General features: G+C 45.3%; 1 protein-coding gene across 2 annotated transcripts in view; it reads left to right on the top strand.

Annotated features, from left to right (window-relative positions):
• LOC115098937 (nuclear body protein SP140-like protein) overlaps window positions 1–23,075 on the top strand; it is a 129,801-nt gene that overhangs the window by 25,524 nt on the left and 81,202 nt on the right. For both annotated transcript variants that reach the window (XM_029616067.1, XM_029616066.1), the window contains exons 3-5: window positions 827–992; window positions 6,208–6,300; window positions 15,105–15,176. In XM_029616067.1, the coding sequence (XP_029471927.1) occupies window positions 827–992; window positions 6,208–6,300; window positions 15,105–15,176 (331 nt within the window). The remainder of the gene's footprint in view (window positions 1–826; window positions 993–6,207; window positions 6,301–15,104; window positions 15,177–23,075) is intronic.

Here is a 23,075-nt window from a genome sequence, read left to right as displayed (position 1 = left end):
TCCCTACGGGCTCCTCCCGGGGGGACCGCGGGCTTCCAGGGTAAAGTTCCAGTCAGCCCTTGCACCGACACCTGACCTCTCAAAGGTCCGCCTAAGTCCCAGCGGTCTGGATCCCTACGGGCTCCTCCTGGGGGGACCACAGACTTCCAGGGGTGAAGACCCAGCTCCTCTTCTCGTCTCTTCACCAGTCTCCGCTGTCGCCTCAGTCTCCAGTGCCAAGGGTCAGCTGGTCCTGTCTTTTGCCCTGCCTCGCCACCTGACGAGAGAACCTACGGATCCTCCGAAAGGTATACCATCCTCCCATCGGCCAAGGGTCCACAAGCCTGAGCATAACACATACGTGCACTCTTTTCTTTCTTTTCCATTTAACCTGAATGAGCCACTGCAACGCGTGGCCAGGTACAGCTAGTTGTATAATAAAGCTTGCATCTTTCAAATCATTTAACACATTAGTGGTGTTACTTACCCTATTATAGGGTTCTCTGATGATGTATATGTATTATATTATATGTATATACATATTAATGAAGTTCTTCAAAGTTCCTCTACTCAGTTAACCCTGGACTTGTACAATATCCTGAGCAGCAGAATGATGCCCATTCCAATGCATAAAACATTCTGTAGCTGTCTAAAAAATATTTTTTACATAATACACAGATGGAAATGCATTTATGTCCTTGAGAGACTGACAAGAGTTAAATTCTAATCAATCTTCTAGATGTAATATATCCACTGACCAGGAATACTTCACCTCTAGTGCCCTATTGATGAAAGTTTCTTGACTCACCATATTCGTCATAATTAAATGTGTGTTTTCTTCATGTAGAATCTCCAGAAAGATGACAGGGAAGTGCATGAAGTGATATACTATTTGCTTGAGAAGATAGAGAACAAAGGCATGCAAATAATCAAATCATTTCTACATCAGCTTTTTAGAGAAGAGAATTTGGATAGGTATCCAAAATTGGAAAGTCTATTTGAAAAGTTCAAAGGTAAGCCTCACTAGCTAGTCTCTCAGTATTGGTTGGATCTTACTGTTTTGCTATGAGGCCATGTAGTGAGTGTGGGCAGAAGGAAGAGGGAGTGAGTTGCAGTTAGATATATAATTTACATATAATTTGAGTTTTGCATTTTTTTTTCTGTTATTATTGTTACATTGTCCACTTTCTGTGGTTCTGGAATGGGCTTTCATTTTAATCCCCAAAACTCACAAATTCACTTATGCAAAATAATTTTCTTTTCCCCAAACAAATCATGGTGTCCGATAATGAAGTGATTTTAAGTATACAGGATTCTTTCATGCCTTATCAAGATCCACTACTGTCAGAGAATCTGAGAGCCTTCCAGTTAGAAAGAATCCAGTGGCACATTAATAACCTTTTCAGTGATAACTCCCACTCTGTATACTCTGCAGAATGAATTCTGCTATTAAATTGAAGGGGTTCAGAGGTCACAGGGACAGTGACTTTTAAAACAGGTGCATTGGCACACGTGTGCATGTTCATCAGGCTGCAGCCAGGGACGCCATCGTTTTATAACATGCATGATATATGCGCACATGTTCTAAATTAGCTTGGATGCGCATACATGTGCACTCAATTTTAAATGGATGTGCTCATGTGCGTGCAAGTCCACTTCGAGGAAATTTTACAAGGGATGCGTGCTGATGCCATTCTCCATTTTCCCAGATTGTTCCCAGTTTGCCCAGTTAACAGGGAGGACTCCCTAATTCCCTAGTTTAAAATCTTCACTTCCCTCCATTAGCCCCGACCCTTAAAATCCCCACTGACTCATCTAGAATTTTTTTTTTTTTTTTTATTTATGCATTTTCCAAAATACAACAGATTTATTATAGAATACAGTTATCATAATTTCTATAAAGAATTATAAATGATATAACACTTTATCTGTACCATCAGGAAATAAGGGGAGAGTAGATGCAGTAAGCGGCTTTACGAAGAAAAAAGGGAACACAAGGATCCTTTTTACAAATATGTAATTAGAGGCGGCATCTGGTTAACATTATAACCTCCCAGCCCATTGCTGTGGCCTGTGGGGTACGTAAGTCCAGAAATACACGGAGTTGAGAAACTTCGAAGAAAACATACTTTTAAATGCAGAATCTCACATTTGCAGGGAAATTAAAGGAGGAATTTACCCCCTGTGGTTTCCACTTCTTATTTCAATCCAAGAAAGTTTTTCCTCCTTTCTTGGGTGGTTCTAGCCCAGTCGGGATATATCCACATCTTTTCTCCATGAAAGGTTACCAGACGGTGTTGCATGAATAAACGTAGGACTGCATCTCGGTCTGATGAACATGAGAAGGAGACATGGAGTGATGATCTTGTAGGGATCACAGTTTCCAAAGTAGACTCAATTATATCCGTCAGATTTAAAGACGTCATTCTCCATTTTCCCAGATTGTTCCCAGTTAACAGGGAGGACTCCCTAATTCCCTAGTTTAAAATCTTCACTTCCCCCCGTCTAGCCCCGACCCTTAAAGCCTCACTGACCCGTCTAGAATTTTTTGTTTTAAAACTCACACGCCGTCCATAGCAGAAGTAAATTTATGCGGTAGGGGACCCCAGCATGCACCTGTGCGCATACATATTTATGCGCACATCTCTCGGCCACACCCCAACCCACCCACATCACGCCCAGACCATGCCCGTGCTCCGGCCCTTTTTGGAAACTTTTCACTTGTGCATGCAGCGGGGGATATGCGCGTCCCCGGGCGGCTTTTAAAATAGCTCGGCACTCGCCAACCCGACGTATTCGCCCATTCCCTAATTGATGCCCGCATCAGGCTTTTAAAAGTCCCCTATAAGGGTGCCTCAAAGCTCATAGCTGGGGTCTCCTAAGGCAAGATATTTCCCTCATTTAACGCTGTATATATCTTTGTATAACTATAATTGAATTCTTTGCACCACAACTATAGAAACAAAAGAAGCAAGTGTCCCATTCTCCATTAATATATGATTTAATTGAGTGTTCACTATAGAAATGTTATCTAGAGTTCACTTATTCTGCTTAAACCCAGTTTTTATTTCACAAAGAACTCTTGATGCTATAACAGACAATGAGATAGGGAGCAGAGGGTACAGATTCTTTAACACTATCCTGGTTTCTCCTAAAGATCTCTCTCTATATATATAAATAATATTCTTTGGGAGCTTGGTGGAGTTTGATGGAGACCATGGAAGCTACGCTGTGTATAACCCCACCTTCTCAGGGGTTTATCTTCCCAGCCCTGGGGAGTGTCTGGCAGGCTCATCCAGGGTGGGGAACAGTCTCTCTCAGGGCATAAGTTGGGAGCAGAATCCTCTGCAGGGTCAAACTGGGTCACCAACTCCTTGATCAAACACATTGTCCACACTAGTACTTTTGCTTAAAAAAATATAATGTTGACTGTAAATGAGTCTATGCTGACAGAAAATAGGAAAAGAATTCCACAGTTCAAAAATTAGTTCTGCAGCAGAATTGTCAAAATCAGGAAAACAGTTTTCAAGTTCAAAAAGTCATAGTTTTCAGTTTCAGGAAACCAAAAGTAGCAAAAGACAGTTCTCAGCTTTCATCAAAATATCAATTTCCTCAGATCAGCTGTAATCCCAGGAAACAAGTGCACTGTCCTTTTGCCCCTGTGGTTCAGCTGGAAGTGTTCCGACACTTCACTCCTTAGAAATCACAGTTTGCAAATGGGCTTCGTTGTATACCCCACAAAAAAAGACAATTCAGAGTTAATTTCACAGGTCACACTCCCAGAGCCCTTCCCCCGTTCCTCCTCTTCCTTTGCACCAGACCCTCTGCTGATCCAGCGAGTTACACAAAGTCTCTTTAGCAGTCCGTGCAGCTTGAGAGACCTGCCTCTCCATATTTAAACTACAATCCAGTTTAATAGCCATTGGTTTTACTTTATGCACTAGAAGCTTGCAGAACACATGCAGAACACAGACAGACCCTCACCAAATACAGAATAAAGTGACCATAAAGCTAATGTTTTTATTTTTGCGTTGTTTTACTGCATACAGAGTTTGGCTTCTTGCTGTTTCCAGATCAGTTTTTGTCTCCACATTTCTATTTATACATTCCCCAAGAAATATAAAATAATTCTAAAACTAGAATATGAGAAATGTTTCAAAACAAACTGATAAATGGAACATCCAATCATTAAACATTTTCAAAATTATTAAAAATTCTCCAAACACCAATAAACTATTTCTAACAGCAGACACATCACATAATACCTAATAATTAAAATGGCAGTCAATCAAGAAAGATAAACTTAAAAAGCCACCTTTACTTACCCTCTCCAGTAACTCTCGAACTCCTTTCCATTGTAGGCCAATAGCACATACCAGAAGCAGCAAGGGCTGCTGAAGCTCTGTCCTCACGTTCTTCTTCCTTAGGGCCCATGACTAGTCTATCTCACACGCATGCACACAAACACACACATACCAGTCACCTACCTGACCAATCTCTCTTTCTCTCTCTCGCACCAGTCACCTGCCTGACCAATCTCTCATTCTCTCACACCAGTCACCTGCCTAACCAATCTCTCTCTTTTTCTCTCTCTCTCACAAACACACACACACACACAGCTGTCACTTGCCTGACCAATCTCTTTCTCTCACACACATCAGTGACTTTCCTGAGCAGTCTCTTGCTCTCACACATTTTTCTTACTTGCACACATATTCTCTCATACACTTATACACATGCTGACTCACTCTCTGTCTCACTCATCCCCACCCACAGCACACATAGCAGCTACAGCAGAAGGTAGCCGGTTTCCTGCTATTAAAAGCAGAGTCCTGACAGGCTGGAAACTGCAGCAGGAGCGACCTCCCCAGCCCCACAGTGTTAAGAAGGCAACATTCAGCTGTTTGCTTGTGCTGCGATCGATCGGACACAGAGCAATCAGCTGAGATTGTAATTTTATTCTTTTCTCCCCACCCTAGCCTTTTTTTTTTTTTTTTGCAGTTTGATTATTATAATTTTATATTTTCTTACAGGTGTTGTGCTGGCCAGAGAAGGGGAGGTTTGAGCCAGGGGGAGTTGGGCAGCAGTGCCGTGCTTCTTCTGCAGCAGCAGCAGCATGCAGGCATGGCCTTTTCTTCTTCCTGCATGCCCGGTACACATCACTTCCTCTTCTGGGCCACAGGGGCGGGAAGAAGAAAAGGTCATGCTCCTGTCGCCGGCTTCCACAAAACACTGCTGCCGTTCCCGTCGGGGCTTGAATGTGCTGATAGCCTGGGCAGGAACGGCAGCAGTGTTTGTCTTGCTGAGGTGAAAGGGGGGGGGGGGAAGCAGCGGGTGCGCGACACACCTGCCAGTGCCTCGCGACACACTAGTGTGCCGCGACACACCGGTTGAGAACTGCTGCTTTAAGGGATGGACTGTCCTGTCACTCAAAAACCTACCACTCCTCTAAGACCCCCTCATACCAGAAAGTTCCTACTGAGAAGTCTTATAGTAAAACCTAGCAGACTTTACAGTAATGGAGAAGAATTTCCAAGGTTCTGGGTATCAGGTCCACTGACCTCTTTATGCACCATCCCCACAGGTAGGTTAACCAGCCTGCTTTCCCCAAAAGGAGGAAACATGGTCACCCTGGAATAGGCCCAGAGTGCAGAGGTGTTTGGAACTTTCTTCATACTCATTCTTCATTAGTAAGGTGGACTTAGGGAAATCCACTGCCTTTCCCTAGGATAAGCAGCACAGGATTTATCAACCTTTTGGGATTCTGCCAGATACTTGTGATCTGGATTGGCCACCTTTGGTCTGACCCAGTGTCTGACCCAGTATGGCAAATCTATGTTGTTATTATGTAGCTTTGTTAAACTTGTGGGGGGTCCATATTCAGCTGCTGAGCAGCTAGTTAAGTTAGCTGGATACATCTATATGGCAAACTTAACTGGGATATTCACTGGTTCGGCAGCGCTGCTGAATATACCCGCATATCTTAAAGTTAGCTGGATAGGTATATCTGGCTAACTTTAAACCAGCCCTATGGTGTGGCTAGAGTTAGCTGGTTAGGTTAACCAGATAACTCCGAATATATCGGAGTTAACCACTTAACCTAACCAGCTAACTCCGCTCCTTCCGGGGGGGGGGGGGGGGGGGCGCCTGTACCTTTTTAAATTAGATTTCATATTTTTTCTCTTAAAGCTTTGCTTTGTGTTTCACACTTGTTCTTGTTATGACTAGAATTCATCAATCTTGATACTACATCAAATACAACGATGCTTAAAAGGCAACTGATGAGCAACAGCCAAGCAAGGCATTCTGTGAAAAAGAAAAGTAAGTTTGAATGGAGCTCATCCACTGTGCCCACTGAGAGAATGCCTCTGATTCTTGCAGCTCCAAAATGCTCATCAGAGTAAACACCGGTGGCAGTGGTCAGAGTCTGAGGTATATTTATTATCGTATAACTGTTTTTGAGAAATATGGGAGTGAAATAGATACTGCTAAAAGAGTATATTTCTCATGAAAAAAAACAGGCTTCAGTCAATTACCCATAAAAAGTATTCACTATTACTACCACTAAACATTTCTATAGTGCTACATGACATATGCAGTGCTGTAAAAACACACAAAAAAAGACTGTCTCTGCTCAGAGTTTACAATCTACTAAGAAAAATATGCAGAACAAGAGACTTGGGGCATTTCATAAAGCAAGACAATAGTTAAAAAAAAAAAGAAAATGAGGCTAAAAGCAGGTAACCAGGCTTAAGATGTAAAACCAGCCTCAAAAAAGGTGGGTTTTTAGATGGGATTTAAACACAGCAACAGAAGGAGCATGATGCATCAGTTCAAGAAGACTATGGCATAGTCAGATGAAAAGCACGGAGTCAGGAATTGGTGACAGAGAAGGGCACGGCTGGGAGTGACTTGCCTGATGAGCAGAGTACATGAAGAGGGGTATAGTGAGAGATGAGAGAAGAGAGGTAGTGAGGTGCTGCAGAGTGAAGGCATTTGTAGGTGAGAAAGGAGCTTGAAATATTTGCAGGGTGGATAGGGAGCCAATGCAGTGACTTCAGAAGAGAGGGTTTTGTGAATATACATCTACTTTGGTGAAAGATAAGTTGCACAGCTGAATTTAGGACAGATTGCAGTGGAGAGAGATTGTTATGTTGTGGACCCTTGGGCTGGCTGAGGTGGTGGATGGTATGCTGTGGAGGACCACAGCGAGCGTCACAGCCGGGAGCTGGCACGGAAGAGACTCTGATGAGGCTTCACCACTGGAAGTCCGAGGTCCCCCCAGGAGGAGCCCGTAGGGACCCGGACCTCTTGGACTTAGGTGGGATCCTATGCGACCAAGGATCCGGGCTGCAGCCGACGAGGTGGACGAAGGACGGCTGGGCCCAGGTGGCTGAAGAGTCTTCACCCTCGGAAGCCCGCGGCTCCCCCGGGAGGAACCCATGAGAGCCCGAGTCGCTGGGACTTAGGAGATTCCTCTGGGCCAGCAAGTACCGCATACCTGAAGTGATGAAGAAGCCGAAGTCGGAGTCCAAGGGCGAAGCCGGGTCAGAAGCCAGGAGTCAGAGTTCCAAACCAAAGCCAGGGATGAAAGCAGAAGATGGAGTTGTGGATCGGAACTGGGTCGGGAGCCAGAAGTCAGAAGATAATACCAAGCCAGGAACGGAAGCAGGAGACGAAGTCGTGGGACGGAGCCGGGTCGGAAGCCAGAAGTCAAATGTCAATACCAAAACAAAGGGGTGGAAGCTAAAGACAAGTCAGGAAGCAAAGCCGGGTCGGAAGACAGAAGCAATCCAGGGATACAGCAGCAACTAGAGACTCAGACAACTGAGGAACCTCGTTGCAAGGCCCCGTCCTGATGGAGCTGCAGAGTTTAAATACCCTGCAGCGTCTGACGTCATCCGGGGCGTCCCCTGTAGTTTTCCCGTGCTGGCCCCTGGGCGTCCATGCGCCTAGGGGGCGGGGCCAAGCGCGTCGGGCCGGTGGCATCTCCCTCGCACAGGGAGAGCCGCGGCAGGCTGGGGATCGGGCCTACGCGGCCGAGGGGAGCTCCGTGCGGGCCGGGCTGGCCCCGAGGTAGGAGGATGGACCGGGGCACGGCCCGGTCCCGTAACAGAGATGGCTTGCTGTGGGACCTGTGAGGAACAGGTTGCAATAGTCTAAGTGGGAGGAAATGAGAGAGTCTTTAAGGGTTCTGGTAGTGTGTTCAGAAAGGAAGGGCAGGATTTTATAGAGAAACAGACAGCATGTTTTAGCAGAGTTTTGGATATGTATAGAGAAGGAGAGAGAGGAGTCAAATATGACTCCTGCATTACGGACTAAGGATGACCGTGTTATCCACATAATTAAAGAAAGAAGGAAGAGGGGAGATAAGAAGCTTTGTCTTAGCTATGTTGAAATTAAGGTGGCGGCGGGACGTCTAGCTAGCAATGTCAGACAAGCAGGCTGAGATCCAGGACTGGATTTCTGGTGTAGAAAAGTAGATCTGGAACTCATCAGCGTAAAAATGGCATTGAAAGCCATGGGAGGAAATCAGAGTACCAAGGGAATAAGTATATACTGAGAAGAGAAGAGGGCCCAGGATTCACCATTTGATAGTGGAATGACAGTAGAGGAGGAACCACCAGAGGAAAAGTTAAAAGTGTGTTGGGAAAGGTAAGAAAAAAACCAAGAGAGGACAGAGTCCCAGAATCCAAGCAAGGACAGAGCATTAAGGATTAGGTAGTGATCAACAGTGTAAAAAGCAGCAGAAAAATCAAGGAGGATAAGGAGAGAGTAAAGACCTTTGGCTTTAGCCATAAGCAGGTCACTGGAAACTTTGGCAAGGGCTGTTTCAGTTGAATGTAGAGGGCAAAAACCAGACTGGGGTGGATCAAGAATGGCTTGAGATGTAAGAAAGGCGTGACAGCAATGGTGAACAGCATGTTCAAGTAGTTTGGAGGCTAAAACGAGAAGGGAGATAGGACGATAATTGGCAGAGTGGGAGGATCCAGTGAAGGTTTTTTTCAAGGAGTGGTATGATCACAGCACATTTGAAGGCAGCAGAAACAGAAGCAGTAGAGAGTGATAGATTGGGGATATGACAGATGGAAGGGATGAGTGCACTGGAGAAGGAGCTGAGGAACTGGGTGGGTGCAGGGTTAAAGGAACAAGTAGTGAGTTTGGAGGAAAAGAGAAGACGAGTAGTTCCTTCCACTGTGATTTCAGGAAAGGAGGAGAGAATGGCAGAGGCTAGGGGAAGAGTAGAGGAAAAAAGTGGGGGAGAAATTATCATGACCATAAAAAAAACTAATGCATTCATGTGATGAATCTGAACAAAATAAACTGAGGATGCAAACATCTGTCCAGTGTGAAGAATTTCTAACTTACATTCAGTCAAAAGTCTCTGAAGTTGGTGCCCTGCTAGTAGTAGGTCTGAAATTCCAACCTTCAGAGGCAAGTTTGGAGCTGGGGGAATTTTGCACCAGTAAACCCAGACAAGGTTCCCTGGATGATTAGTCAGCTGAATAGCTCATTGTGCACCTTGAACCCCTGGACTAGCACAATATTGAAGGTAATATGGGAGGATATTAGGGAATCAGTTTGCTGACTAGACAATTGAAGCAGGTAGCTTCAAAATCCCCAAAAAGGGGCAAATTTGGATTTAAGAATTCTCCTTAGCAACTATCACCTTATAGCCTCCTGTCTCTTCCTGGCCAAAATAGTTGAGGGGTTTGGGATGAAGCAGACAATCATGATCTGTTAGATCAGTATTAATTTGGATTTTGTTCTGCCCATAACACCAATGCTAAGTATGCTCCATTAGTTGCCAGTTGCCAGTAGCCTTTCATGTTAAGTTTAAGATATTGATGCTGGTACATAAGCTCTGACTGTAGATATTTCTTTCTGTTCAAGTACAGCACTTAGAATCAATCATTCATCCCATATATTAAGATTGAGTGGAAGCTACCTGTTAGATGTGCATCGATTAGATCAAGGGAGAGGACATTTGTCATCGTTGGCCCAGTGCTTTGGAATGTGCTTCTCAAGGGGTTGATTTTAAAACCCGTGCGCATGCGTCCATGTGTGTGTGGTTCCCACCGCATACACAAAGACATGCCAATTTTATAAAATGCGCACATTGCCGTGAGCATGTTATAAAATACGATATCTGCACACACATGCACAAACCGATTTTATAATTGGCGCGCACATGTGTGGGTCGCAACTCGCACGCACAGGGGGGAATTTTGTAAAGTGCGCGCAGCAACGCAATCGGGCCTTTGCCTAGTTCCCTCCCAGTCTGTTCCAATCAAGGGGTGGACTGGGAGAGAACTTTCCTATAACCCTATCTACCCTTCCTCCCTTTTCCCCTCTCTTTCCTGACCTTTAAACTAATTCTATCTACCCTATTTTTTTTTTTTTTTGTTTTAGTACATTTCCGATGAAGAGGAAGTAAGTATCGTGTGTCGGCTTTCCCGGGACAGGTCCCTTTCTAAAATGCACTTGGTGCACGCAGGGCCCAGCCACGTGCATATCCCCTGGAATTTGCGCGCGCAGGCCATCGAAAATTCAGGCGCAAGGATCTAAAAGCAGAAATTTGTATTAGTCATTTTAGAATACATTTCTGTACAAGCAGGTGTTCATAGTAAGTTAGTCCCAGTTTGGGAACCCATGGCCTCCACGCAAGGGTTCTGAGGCAGTGGTTATTATATTAGCACTATATCAGGCAAGTTGAAGTAGTCTGGCAGCGTGTCAGTTGCTCAATCCGAGAGCTGATTTTTTAGGGATGGGGTGTGCCCTCACCTAGGGTAGGATCTGTTTTTTTAACCCCTTTTTTCTTTATTCCCTTGTGACTACAGCATGATCAGAAAAGTGTTAGAACCCCCTTCAAAACCCTCCAGGAGAGTTATTTTCTAAGGGATGTCTGTAGGTAAAGTAGTGCTGCTTTATCAGCAGAAATGGCCGTTTAGAAAACTGCTTGGGCTGCTTCATGTGTAAAGGCACGTGCATACTGTGGCATATCATCCCTCGTGATTAGCGCTCTGGGCAGCTTCCTGATGTACTGGGTCACCTATGCATGGCTTACACCATTTCAGAGTAGACAATTAAAGAAAACCCACTTATCTGATGAGATTTATGGTTGTGATTTCTGATCATTTGCATTCATTGCCACAAACACTCAGGTTATAAACTCTTTCACAGGGACCTATGCCGGGATGTAATTTGATGTATAGCAAAACAGTTTAAGGCACTATATAAATAAATATAAGATCTGTCTGCAGTACCGCTGCCATAGTGACATAGCTGTGGGTAGATAAGGGCTTCTTGACCCATTCTGTCGGCCCAGTTCCCCCCTGCCTATTGAGTCACTGAAGACCCTACTTGATCTGTAGTTATTTCTCTTACTCTTAACGCTGCCCTTTGTATCTGTTTAAAAGGACATCCCAGCAAACAGCAAGATGAATTTTAGAAGTGATATGCATGCCAAAATGGGGAGATGCACGCGCATGTATCACTTATTTGCGCCCGGCCAATTTTATAAACCCGCCATATAATGCGCACACGTACCGATGCGCGAATATCTCGCATTGAGGAAAAAAGGGGGTGGAATGTGAGTGGATCACGGGCATTCCAGAGCAGGTCCAAGAGATAATGCACACAATATGCAGCAAAACAAATGCGGCTCACATCCGGTTTATTTCTGTGCAAATTTTACTTCTGCTTTTGATCAGGTGTAAGTTTGAATGAAACTATTTATAGTCAAGTATAAACTTCTTGAGGGGTCTGGGTGAACTGGGTGGAGTTCAGGCTAAAGAACCAGTGTGGGGGGGAGGGGGAGGGTGCAGCCTTGATGAACAAGATGTAAACTAGGCAAACTGGTGGACAAACTGGTTAAAGTGGTCATTTTATTCACACGCATATGTTATAAAATTTTCTCACCTGTGCGTGTAAATGCTCATAATTCCCAGCTGTTTGCGTAAATGCTTAAAATTAGGAGCACACAGACATGTGCTAGGCCTATATTATAACACACGTGCCTACCTGAGTGCAGGATATAAGATTTCAGCGTATGTTGCCACGTGCCCATACACACATATATATGGGCATGAACGCTCTTGTTTTAAAGTTACTATCTTTGGTAGGTTGCTGCTTCTTTAAGAGGCAACTGCAGCTTCTGACACCACAGAATTATTTTACAGAAGTATCTATAAAACCTTCCTCCTGCTGCTAAGACAAAGAACATGCAGTCTTATTGAAATGCACATAAATTCAGCTGCTATGGGGGAGTTACAGTGAGGAAATGTGACATGATGGTCTATGCAGAATTTCATGGCAGGGGATTTTATAACATACGTGTGGCAACGAAATAACCATTTTTACCAATTAGTTTACCAGTTTCTCCAGTCCTTCTACAACTCCTGAAGACTTTCCTTGTTCTTCAGACCCCCCATGTAGTCATTTTTTCACTTTTAACATGTTTACAATCACCTACACCAGATATTGAGTAAATATACGGAGTAAATATACAGAGGTAAAAGAGTAAATATACGGAGGTAAAAGACTTAGGCGCATCACATTGGCAGGTTGTAAAACAGCAACTTGAGAGCGTAACTGTTGGCCCCTCCTTGGAACGCCCCTTTTTAAAACATGCAAGTTGTTACACGCTATTCAAACCATGCCTATACAAACTAAGAAGTGAATTTTCAAAGGTGTTACTTGTGTAAAAGTAACATATATTGTAGCAATTTTCAAAAGCCCACCTACTTGCATAAAACCTTTTAAAAATTATCTCCTACAAATTTCTTTCAAATTGTTTTATTTTAATTGCTATGAATAGGTTTTATTTTTAAATGCATTGCATATTCCTTCTTTTACTGACTGGTCAAGTGTTCTCCTTTCTCCTGGCCCTCCTGCCTGGTCAGAAAATAAAGCCTCGCCCAAGGACCATTGCTGCAGCAGTGAATGGGAAGGGCTAGGATTCAGCAGGGCTAGGTGGGACACCAGCAGCCAATGGGAAAGCACCGAGGACCTGAAGATGAAAGAAGGGAGGGGGCGAGTCCGGGAACCCTTTTGTGCCAGGGACTGTAACAGAGGGTGGGAGGGGCAGTCATGATTGTAAGACAATTTACAAGCTGCATTGTCCAGTGCATGCAGCCAGCCTGAGCTAAGAGGGGAGCAGTAGTGGCCCACCATGAGCAAAAGCCAGTGAGTGTGTGGGAGAGGGGGAATAATTGGGGGGGGGGGGGGAGAAAGGGCCAGCAGCAGCTCAAGAACTTTGTGTGATACTGCTGCATGTCTGCTGGAGGGGTGGGGTGGAAGATGTTGCTGATTGAATACATGAGGAACAGCACAACAGCAGAAGAGTGTGGGTGCTTGTGTGTCAGAGAGAAAAAGTGAGTGTATGTCAGAGAGAGAGAGAGACATGGTGCTAGGTAGTGGGTGAGGCAAAGGGTAAGGGGAAAGGAGGGAGAGACAAGTGGCGTGCAGGGATCTACTGCTGAACATGGGGAGAGGTTGAGGACCTGGTACTGGGCAGGGGAGAGATAGAGGGATTTGGAAGAGGAAGAGAAGGAGCAGAAATGGGGTAGAGGGAGAAGAAGGAGCAGGATGCCTCCATAAACATGAAGAAGGCAGTAGGAATAGATTGGGCAAGCAACCCATATAGATGATAAATTCTTTGGGGCAGGGAATTATTCCGCCTGAATTCTAAATATGCTGTAATTTGAATTACTTGGTTAGAGTTTTCCACAATATGGTGAATTGTATTTTTATTTAAATTATAGTAATAGTTTGAAATGTCACATCTGTGTAAATATATTTGCCTATTCAAATTCAGTTCTTATATATGGAAATTCAATGTAAATTTTTGTCCTGCATTTTGTCCTCCTTTTTTAGAGGCGAGTGTCCTCCTCGAGTATTCCAAGTTGGCCACTCTATTGACTATATCAGCATGGCTTGAAAGAGGAGGGGATGGTAGGGGATATCTGCAGTTCCCCTACACACTTCTGCTCTCACAAAACAGGAGAGAGAAGGGGCTGGGTGAGGGAGGGGGGTGTATCTGCAGTTCCCCTGGCAATGGGGAAAATACCCACCATACATTTATCTGTTTTGTCATTCCAACATGGACGCTGTTTTAACATACAGTGTTCTGTTGCTGCTTAAAATCCTTACAATCGCTTGCTATGCAGTGTAGATTCTTTCACAAATAACGATTTCAAAAGCCCATAATTCCAGGCCGGCTATGATCTGTGTACTGTTACAACATAACTTTTTTTCATCTTCCCCATTCCTGGTTTGGTCTTTCTCTTGCTGCAGTAAAAAAGAGAGTAGGGTAGGGATAGGATGAAATTCTAAACCAGAAATTGTATTCTCTGAAAACAATGTGAGAAGAAGAAAGGGGAGCTGCTGGCTGTCAGTTGTTTACAGATGGTCTGAGGAGTGAGACAGACAGGAGGATTCTAGACTCGGTTTGTTGTTTCCTGCACATGCTTGCCTCTAACAAAGGGTGAAGGTATGTGAGGGTGCTGATTTCTGCACATGCTCTATGGTAGGATGTCATTTCCTGTGAGCTCATTTGAAATTGCTGCCTCCTTGTACAGTGGCATGACTATGACCATTTCCTGTGACATCATCAAAACATGACCAGATGAGGGTATTTTTAGGCACATGGCTATGATGTATAGGTGTGTGGCTATGCAAATTTCCTGTGACATCATCAAAATGACCAGATAGGATGAAGGCTAAGACAGAAAAACCTGAAAGTGATTGCTGATTGGCTACAATGGGCAGGGTGTTGGTGAGGCTTAACCCAGATGTGATCACTGATTGGCTGATATAACCTGTTAGAATTATTTTGATAAGTATCCTACTTTATATACTACTACTGTTGTTTGTCATGTATGTTTGTCTTGACTAGATTGTAAGCTCTATAGAGAAGGAGTGTCTCTAATGTAAACCTGTACAGCACTACCTATGTCTAGAAATGCTTTATAAATGATAAATGGAAGTACTAGTACATCTTACACTATACAGTTATGCATTTTTAAACTCTGACTGAAACCAGCCTTCACTGACCAACAGGATGAACTCTTGAATACTCACCAGTCACATAATAAATGTCATGTTATCTTTTCATTTATAAGGAAGAATGGCAGATGGTTCCCACAGTGATGACTCTGACTCTAACCAGCCAGGGACTAGCGGTACACAGAAAGGTAAAGAGAAGAAAGAAAAATCAGAAAGTCTGACAGATGACCCAGAATTCTCTATTTGAGCTGTTGATCAGATGGTCCACACAGAGACTTAGCAGCTTTTATTGGGGTGTGAGAGTTTGGGGAAGAGTGTGAGAGCTGAGGAGCATAACAAATGATAAGTGTTGTATTTTGTCATTAAATTTTGTGCAAGACATCAGCTAATGACAGTTTGTGTGAAATCTCATATATCATGTCAGAAGTAATGAATCTTTGCACCACCAAGCAACTGCATGAAAATATTTTTTAAAATATTTTTAAAAGTTAGAAATGCATTATGAAAATCATTATTGAGGCAATTCCCAAAACTATCTGGGTAGATTTTGCACCACTTCTCAAAGGGAAAGTACATGTATACTTCCTATTTACAAATTCCCCAAGAAAAAAGTACCTGCAAAGATTTGTACCAACTTTAACAATAAATGTAGTTTTGAAAATGCAAAACTACTTGTGCTGTTTTCTCCTCCAACCTAACCCAACATTGGGAACACCTCCACTGCAATGAGGGTAAATGTAACTATGGGTATAGTGTTACGCACATTCAAGGTAAGCAATTTTCAAGTAGCCCTTTCACCTGTGTAACTAGCCATTTAAATGGGTAGAAAGCTTTAGAAAATTGTCTTCCATCAGATCTAGAGGCCTATGCACGAAAGCTTAGTGTGCACACTAAGGCCATTTAGCATACATTGTGGACTAGTGTATAATTCACATAGGGACCTGTAATTAGTATTTTATGCAGCTAAACATGTTTGCCTACATAAAATTGCATGTTGATTATTTCCCCCCTCCCAGCCCCCATACTACTTGAAGTTAAATACATGTTACCTACAATAAAAAGTGGCAGGAAAAGGTTGAGGGAGTCAAAGTACTCTTGTAAATTGTTACTGATGCTAACTTATAGGTTAATGCCACCTTATGATTGATTGTTATATTGTTTTGTTCTCTACTTTCTGTCTCTGTTGTTACCTTTAGCTTGTGTGTTGCTTGATGGAAATACAATACAACATGGCACTCGTTCGCTAGTAGCTTTCAGTTATGCTTATATTTCTACATTTCAACCATGGTGTGAGAAGTATCTGAACTAGCATTGCTTCCCTACATCTGATGTAGAGAGTTTCCAGAGTGCAGAGGGGACAGGAACTGTGAGTAGAAGGCAAGGTTTGCAGTGATACCGATTAACTTAGGATGGAATATGCCCTCTTATAGACTTTAAAGCATGAAAACATTTCTGCATTGTAGGAGCTGCTAAAAGCTTTCAATTCCCCTAAAAGCATGAAGATTAGTGGTGATTTAAGTAGCAACTAGAACATTTTCCAGTTGCCACTTAAATCAGGGCAGAATTTGAAGAATGCTCTCTAGCCATAGGTTAAAATGAGAAGTCAGCCAAAGTGCAGGCAGCTACGTTGAGGAAGGTGATGGGTACTGAATGCCACCATGTTTATAAGCACAATTTGAGCCTTAGTGAGGAACAGAGAGAGGATTCAAAAGCCATCCTTGATGCACTGGAAGTCTATTTCAGGCCTTCAAGAAATGTAATCTATGAAAGATATATATTTGACTGCTGCAAACAAGGGGAGGATGAATCCACTGACAACGTTAATCACATTTGAGAGAGAAAACAGCGACATGTGAACATGGATCACTGAATGAGGAACTGATTTAGAATAAACTAATCCTTGGCATAGCCAATGAGTTCACATTACCATCTTCTGAGCAAACAAGACTTAAATTTGAATACAGTTATTGAAATATATCACACTGTGGAACTTAACAACTTGTAAATAAGGAATAAAGAACAGGAACGGCCAGGCAATAAGCAACAGCAGGATAACTTATCTGCAACCAAATCTGCAGCATATAGGCATTCTAGCAATGTACTTAAGTGAGAGAAACATCAATGTCCAGCATATGGGAAAAATGTAGGTTATGCAGTATCCTGAATTATTTTGCAAGTGTGTCTTTTGAATGAAAGGCAAAACATAACGAGTAAGCTTCATAAATTGGAGCAGATATCAGAGTCAGATAGTGCAGACTTGCTCAGCACTGATGTGATCTTCTTAACAGAATGCTCAGGCACTCTGCAATCAAAAGTAAACAAATGGTTTGTGAATCTCAGATTAATTATTATAGTAATCCTGTCAGTTAGACTCTGGGGTGTCATGTAATGTCATGGGTCTGAAATGCAAGATGAGATTTGTATCATGGGCACATGTACAACACTGTGGCACCAAACTGAAGCTACATTCAGGAGAGTTCATGACGTCCTTGGGACCGTTTCATGTGCAGTGCAGCATACATGAACATACTCATGAGCTTAGAACATAAGAACATAACATATGCCATACTGGCTCAGACCAAGGGTCCATCAAGCTCAGTATCCTGTTACCTACAGTGACCAATCAAGGTCACAAGTACCTAAACATTAAATAAATCTCAAGCCTCTATTATTTATTAATTAATAGCAGTTTATGGATTTTTCCTCTAGGAATTTATCCAAACCTTTTTTAAACCCAGTTATACTACTGCCATAAACACATCCTCTGGCAATCAATTCCAGAGCTTTACTGTGTGCTGAGTGAAAAAGAACTTTCTTCGATTTGTTTTAAATGAGCTACTTGCTAATTTCATGGAGTGCCCACTAGTCCTTCTATTACCTGAGAGAGTAAATAACCGATTTACATTAACTTGTTCAAGTCCTTTCATGATTTTGTAGACCTGTTGGATTCGTGGACCCTTGAGCTGGCTGGGACAGGTGAAGACTCACCATGGGAAGGCCCATAGTGGAAGTCGAATCCGGGAGGCGGCACGGAGCAGGAGACCAGAGGGATCTTCACCACTGGAAGCCCGAGGTCCCCCCAGGAGGAGCCTGTGAGGACCTAAGCCGCTTGGGCTTACGTGCGGTCTCCTATGGGCTGATGTCTGAAGAGGAGTCCCAGAGGATCGAGAAGTGAAGAGCTGAAGCGAGGAGGCCAACTGAAACTTCACCACTGGAAGCCCGCGGTCCTCCCGAGAGGATCTTGTGAGGATCCGAGCCGCTTGGACTTAGGAGAAGCCTCCTGGAAGCAAGCCAAAGCCAGTAGTCTGAGGCCGGGGTCAGAAGCCGGGGTTGGAAGCCAGTAGTCAGAAGCCGGGGTCGGAAGCCAGAAGTCAGAAGATGGGGTCGGAAGCCAGTAGTCAGAAGAAGCAACTAGGAGCTTTCAAAGAGTGTGAACCTAGATGCAAGGCCCTGCATAGGCCCAGTTGCAGGGTTTAAATACCCCTGCAGCATCTGACGTCATGAGGGCCGTCCTGACTTTCCCGCACTGGACCCTTTAAGTGCTGAGCCCACACGCATGTGCGTGCCTAGGGAGCGGGGCCAGGCACTGAAGATTGATGGCGTCTCCCTCGAGGAGGGAGCGCCACAGCAGAGGTTCCTAGGGAGTGGGGCCAGGCACCAAAGATCGACGGCATCTCCGAGGAGGGAGTGCCGTGGCAGAGGCCGGGACGGGCCTTGCAGGCAGGAGGGGATTGGCGGCGACCCGGGCCGACCCCGAGGTAAGTGAAGGGACTGGGGCATGGCCCAGGACCGTAACAGTACCCCTCCCCCCATGCCCCGTTCACAGAGGCTTGGGTTTTGCCGGGTGATCCAAGTGGAACTGGTGGAGAAGACCCTTGACCAGGATGTTAGAGGCTAGTTCCCACGTATTCTCTTTGGGACTGTAGCCCTCCCAGGAAAGGAGGTACTCCCATCTACGATGGTGGTACCGGACATCCAAGACGTCCTTTACTTTGTAGACCATATGCTCCTGGGCTGCGGGAGCAGCAGGTGCAGAGATCTTGTTATGAAAGACAGACAAGACCAGAGGCTTGAGCAACGAGACGTGAAACACGTTATGAACCCTGAGTGTAGAGGGCAGGCGGAGCCGGTAGGAGACAACACCCACTTGTTCTGTGACTGGGAATGGATCAATGTACCTCGGAGCCAAGCGCATCGAAGGAATCCGTAGGCAAGGTGTTTGGTACTTAACCATACCTTGTCCCCGGGATGGAACGTTGGAGCCGGACGTCACAGACGGTCCGCGCACTTCTTAGCCGTGACAGCCGTGCATTGAAGTTTCTCCTGAGTAGAGCCCCAGAGGCTGCGTAGCTGCTGAGCTGTGAGTTGCATGGCTGGTGACGGAGCAGCCAATGGCAAATAGAGATGTGCAATCGTTTATCACGAATTAGGCAATTGCAATGAAATTGCCTAATTCGTCGTGGTTCGGGGACCCCGAAACCCGAAAAGGATTTTCCCCGAACTTTGGGGAAACTTCGTTTTTCGGGTTTGTGTGGGGATAGGGGCACATTTTTTTTTTAAATTAAAAACCACCCCAAACATGAAGATTAAGTATAATACAACCACCCTCCCCCCATCCTGATCCCTCCCCAAGACTTACTAACATCCTTGGGGGTCCAGCGGGGTCCCGGGTTCCATTTGTCACTCCGTGCCCGGTGTGCTACTGCAAGCCGTGCTCAAAATAGTGCCGAATAGCCTCTGAACTACTATGTCACAGGGGCTACCGGCGCCATTGGTCAGCCCCTGTCACATGGCCATCGGCGCCATCTTGTGCTCATACCATGTGACAGGGGCTGACCAATGGTACCAGTAGCCCCTGAGACATAGTATGGGCAAAGGCTATCGGCGCCATTTTGATTCCTGGCATCCGACGGCACGATTGCAGGAGATCGCTCCTGGACCCCCGCTGGACCCCCAGGGACTTTTGGCCAGCTTGGGGGGGCCTCCTGACCCCCCCAAGGCTTGCCAATAATCCCTGGGGGTCCAGCGGGGGTCCGGGAGCGATTTCGTTGTCGGCTGCCAGGAATCAAAATGGCGCCGATAGCCTTTGCCCATACTATGTCACAGGGGCTACCGGCGCCATTGGTCTGCCCCTGTCACATGGTATGAGCACAAGATGGCGCCAATGGCCATGTGACAGGGGCTGACCAATGGCGCCGGTAGCCCCTGTGACATAGTAGTTCAGAGGCTATTCGGCACCATTTTGAGCACCATTTTGAGAGTTCAAATGTTCCCTGTAACTATGCTATGTTCAATTTTGTACTTTGTTATATTGTTTAATGTAAATCCCCCCCTCCTTTCTTGGGCTTACCGAGTCAAAATGTTCTCTGTAACTGTACCATTATACCGAGTTCGAATGTTACCTGTAACTGTACTACATTCAATTTGTACTTTGTTCTATTGTTCTATGTAAAGCCCCTCCCCCCCTTTTTTGGGCGTTTCACTGTTTTGTGTAAACCGGAGTGATTTGTATTTCATACAAGAACCTCTGTATATTTCATACAAGAAGCTCGGTATATAAAAATTAAAAATAAATAAAATAAATAAATAAGATGTGCTGGGCGAAAAGGCTAGTGAGCTCAGGTGCCGTTGGTAACTTAGTGAGAGGGATGAAGTGGGCCATCTTCGAGAACCTGTTGATCATATCCCATATAACTGTTTTCCCTTCTGAACGTGGCAAATCCACGATGAAGTCGGTGGACAAATGGGTCCATGGCTTGGTGGGGATAGGTAACGGTTGGAGGAGCCCCCACGGGTGACCAGTTGGTGTCTTTTGCCGAGCACAGGTCGGGCAGGAGCTGACGTAGAGACGAACATCTCTTCTTATCTGAGGCCACCAGTAATATTCGGTCAGTAGATCCAAAGTCCGGGCGAGGAGTCAGTAGATCCAAAGTCCGGGCAAGGAGTCATGAGCCCAAGAAAACACTTTCTTGCGCAGGCGAATGGGTACGACCGTCTTACTCATAGGCACCACCTCTGACGCTGCAAGAAGGACTTTGGCTGGATCGAGGCTATAACGGGGCGGATCCGTGTTATCCTCTGTTTCCGCCATGCGTGAGAGAGCATCCACTCTAATGTTCTTGGAGGCTGGCCTGTACCGGAGGAGGAAATTGAACCGGCTAAAGAAGAGTGACTATCGGGCTTGTCGAGATTTAAGGTGTTTGGCTCGGCACATGGACTCCAGGTTCTTGTGATCTGTATAAATGATTACGGGGCATTGGGCCCCCTCTAGCCATTGTCGCCACTCCTCCAGTGCGAGCTTGAAGGCCAGGAGCTCCTTATCGCCGCTACTATAATTTCTCTCCGCTGGAGAGAATTTTCGGGAATAATAGGAGCATGGTAGGGATTTGCCTTTCGTGGATAACTGGCTCAAGACAGCCCCTACAGCTACATAAGATGCATGTACCTCCACAATGAACTGATGCTGCGGATTTGGATGGTGGAGACATACATCAAGGAGAAAAGCTCCCTTCAGCCTCTGGAAAGTACCCATAGCCATCTGTGACCAATTCTTCGCATCAGCGCCCTTCCTGATAAGGGCCGTAAGTAGTGCCACCATCCGGGAGTAATGGGGTATGAACTGGTGATAGAAATTGGCAAAGGCCAGGAAGCGTTGGAGGGCCTTGACCCCTACCGGCTGGGGCCAATCCCGAGTGGCTGCCACTTTATCAGGGTAAATATGGAAGCCCGTGGATGAAACTATGTATCTGAGGAATGGCAAGGACTCCTGCTCGAACTGGCACTTCTCTAACTTGGCAAAGAGACGATTGTCCTGAAGTTTCTGTAGTACTTTCCAAACTTGTACTCGGTGCGTGGACAAATCTTTAGAGTATATCAACACATCGACGAGATACACTATAACCGAGGTATGCAACATATCCCTCAAGATCTCATTCATGAGGTTCTGAAAGACTGCAGGGGCATTGCACAAGCCAAAGGGCATGACTAAATATTCATAGTGCCCGTCTCTAGTATTGAAGGTGGTCTTCCATTCATCGCCGGGTTGTATCCATACCAAATTGTAGGCACCCCAGAGGTCCAACTTGGTAAAGACCTTCACTCCTTGCAGCCAGTCTAGTAATTCTAGAATCAGAGGCAAAGGGTACCTATCCCATCACGTGATGGCATTAAGGCCACGGTAATGGATGCAAGGTCGGAGTGACCCATCCTTCTTGGTCACAAAGAAGAACCCGGCCCCAGCAGGGGAGTTAGAGGACCGAATGAAACCTCTGTCCAGATCTCTTGAATATATGAAGACACGGCCCGAGTTTCCGGAAGCGACAAGGGATAAACCTGCCCCCTGGAAGGCGTAGTGCCTGGGACCAGGTTAACGGCACAGTCAAAGGGCCGGTGTTCCGGGAGAAGTTCAGCCTTCTCCTTAGAGAAGACATTTTCAAAGTCTTGGTACTGTGGCGGGAGAGCCATGGGCGTAGTCAAGAGAGGCACACTGGATCAAGAAATATTGATCAGCCAGGAGTCAAAACAAGACGGGCCCCAAGCTGTGATTTGAAGAGTATCCCATTGTATGACTGGGGAATGTTTCTGTAGCCAGGGTAAGCCCAAGATGATGGGGTGCATGGATTTCTCCAGTATAAGGAAGGAGATCTCTTCCACGTGCAGGAGACTGGTACAAAGGATCAAAGGCTTGGAGCAGGTAGTAATGCTCCCCGGAAGAAGAGTACCGTGAATAGAGGATACCCGGATAAAAGGGATTCGGGGTCGGACCCCAATCTGCAACTGCTGGACGAGGTCTGTGAGTATGAAATTCCCCCTGGCTCCAGAGTCAACCAAAGCTAGCGTATCAAACATGCCTCCCGGGTAGATGAGGGTAACAGGTACAGTACATGAGGAGGTGGAACAAGTATTACCTAGGGTCAGCTCCCCATTGATCCCTAGGTTCTGGCGTTTCCCGGCCATTCACCACATCGAGCTAGGAAGTGCCCCTTGCCACCGCAATACAGACATAGACCTTGAGCACTGCGTCTTCTTCTCTCTTCCTGCGAGATTGGGCCCCGGCCCATCTGCATAGGCTCTACATCTTGATTGCT

The sequence above is a fragment of the Rhinatrema bivittatum genome, chromosome 9 (genome assembly GCF_901001135.1).
Source record: "Rhinatrema bivittatum chromosome 9, aRhiBiv1.1, whole genome shotgun sequence".
Taxonomy (NCBI): domain Eukaryota; kingdom Metazoa; phylum Chordata; class Amphibia; order Gymnophiona; family Rhinatrematidae; genus Rhinatrema; species Rhinatrema bivittatum.
The sequence above is the reverse complement of the archived record's forward strand: the minus strand, read 5'-3'. Positions and strand labels throughout refer to the sequence as shown.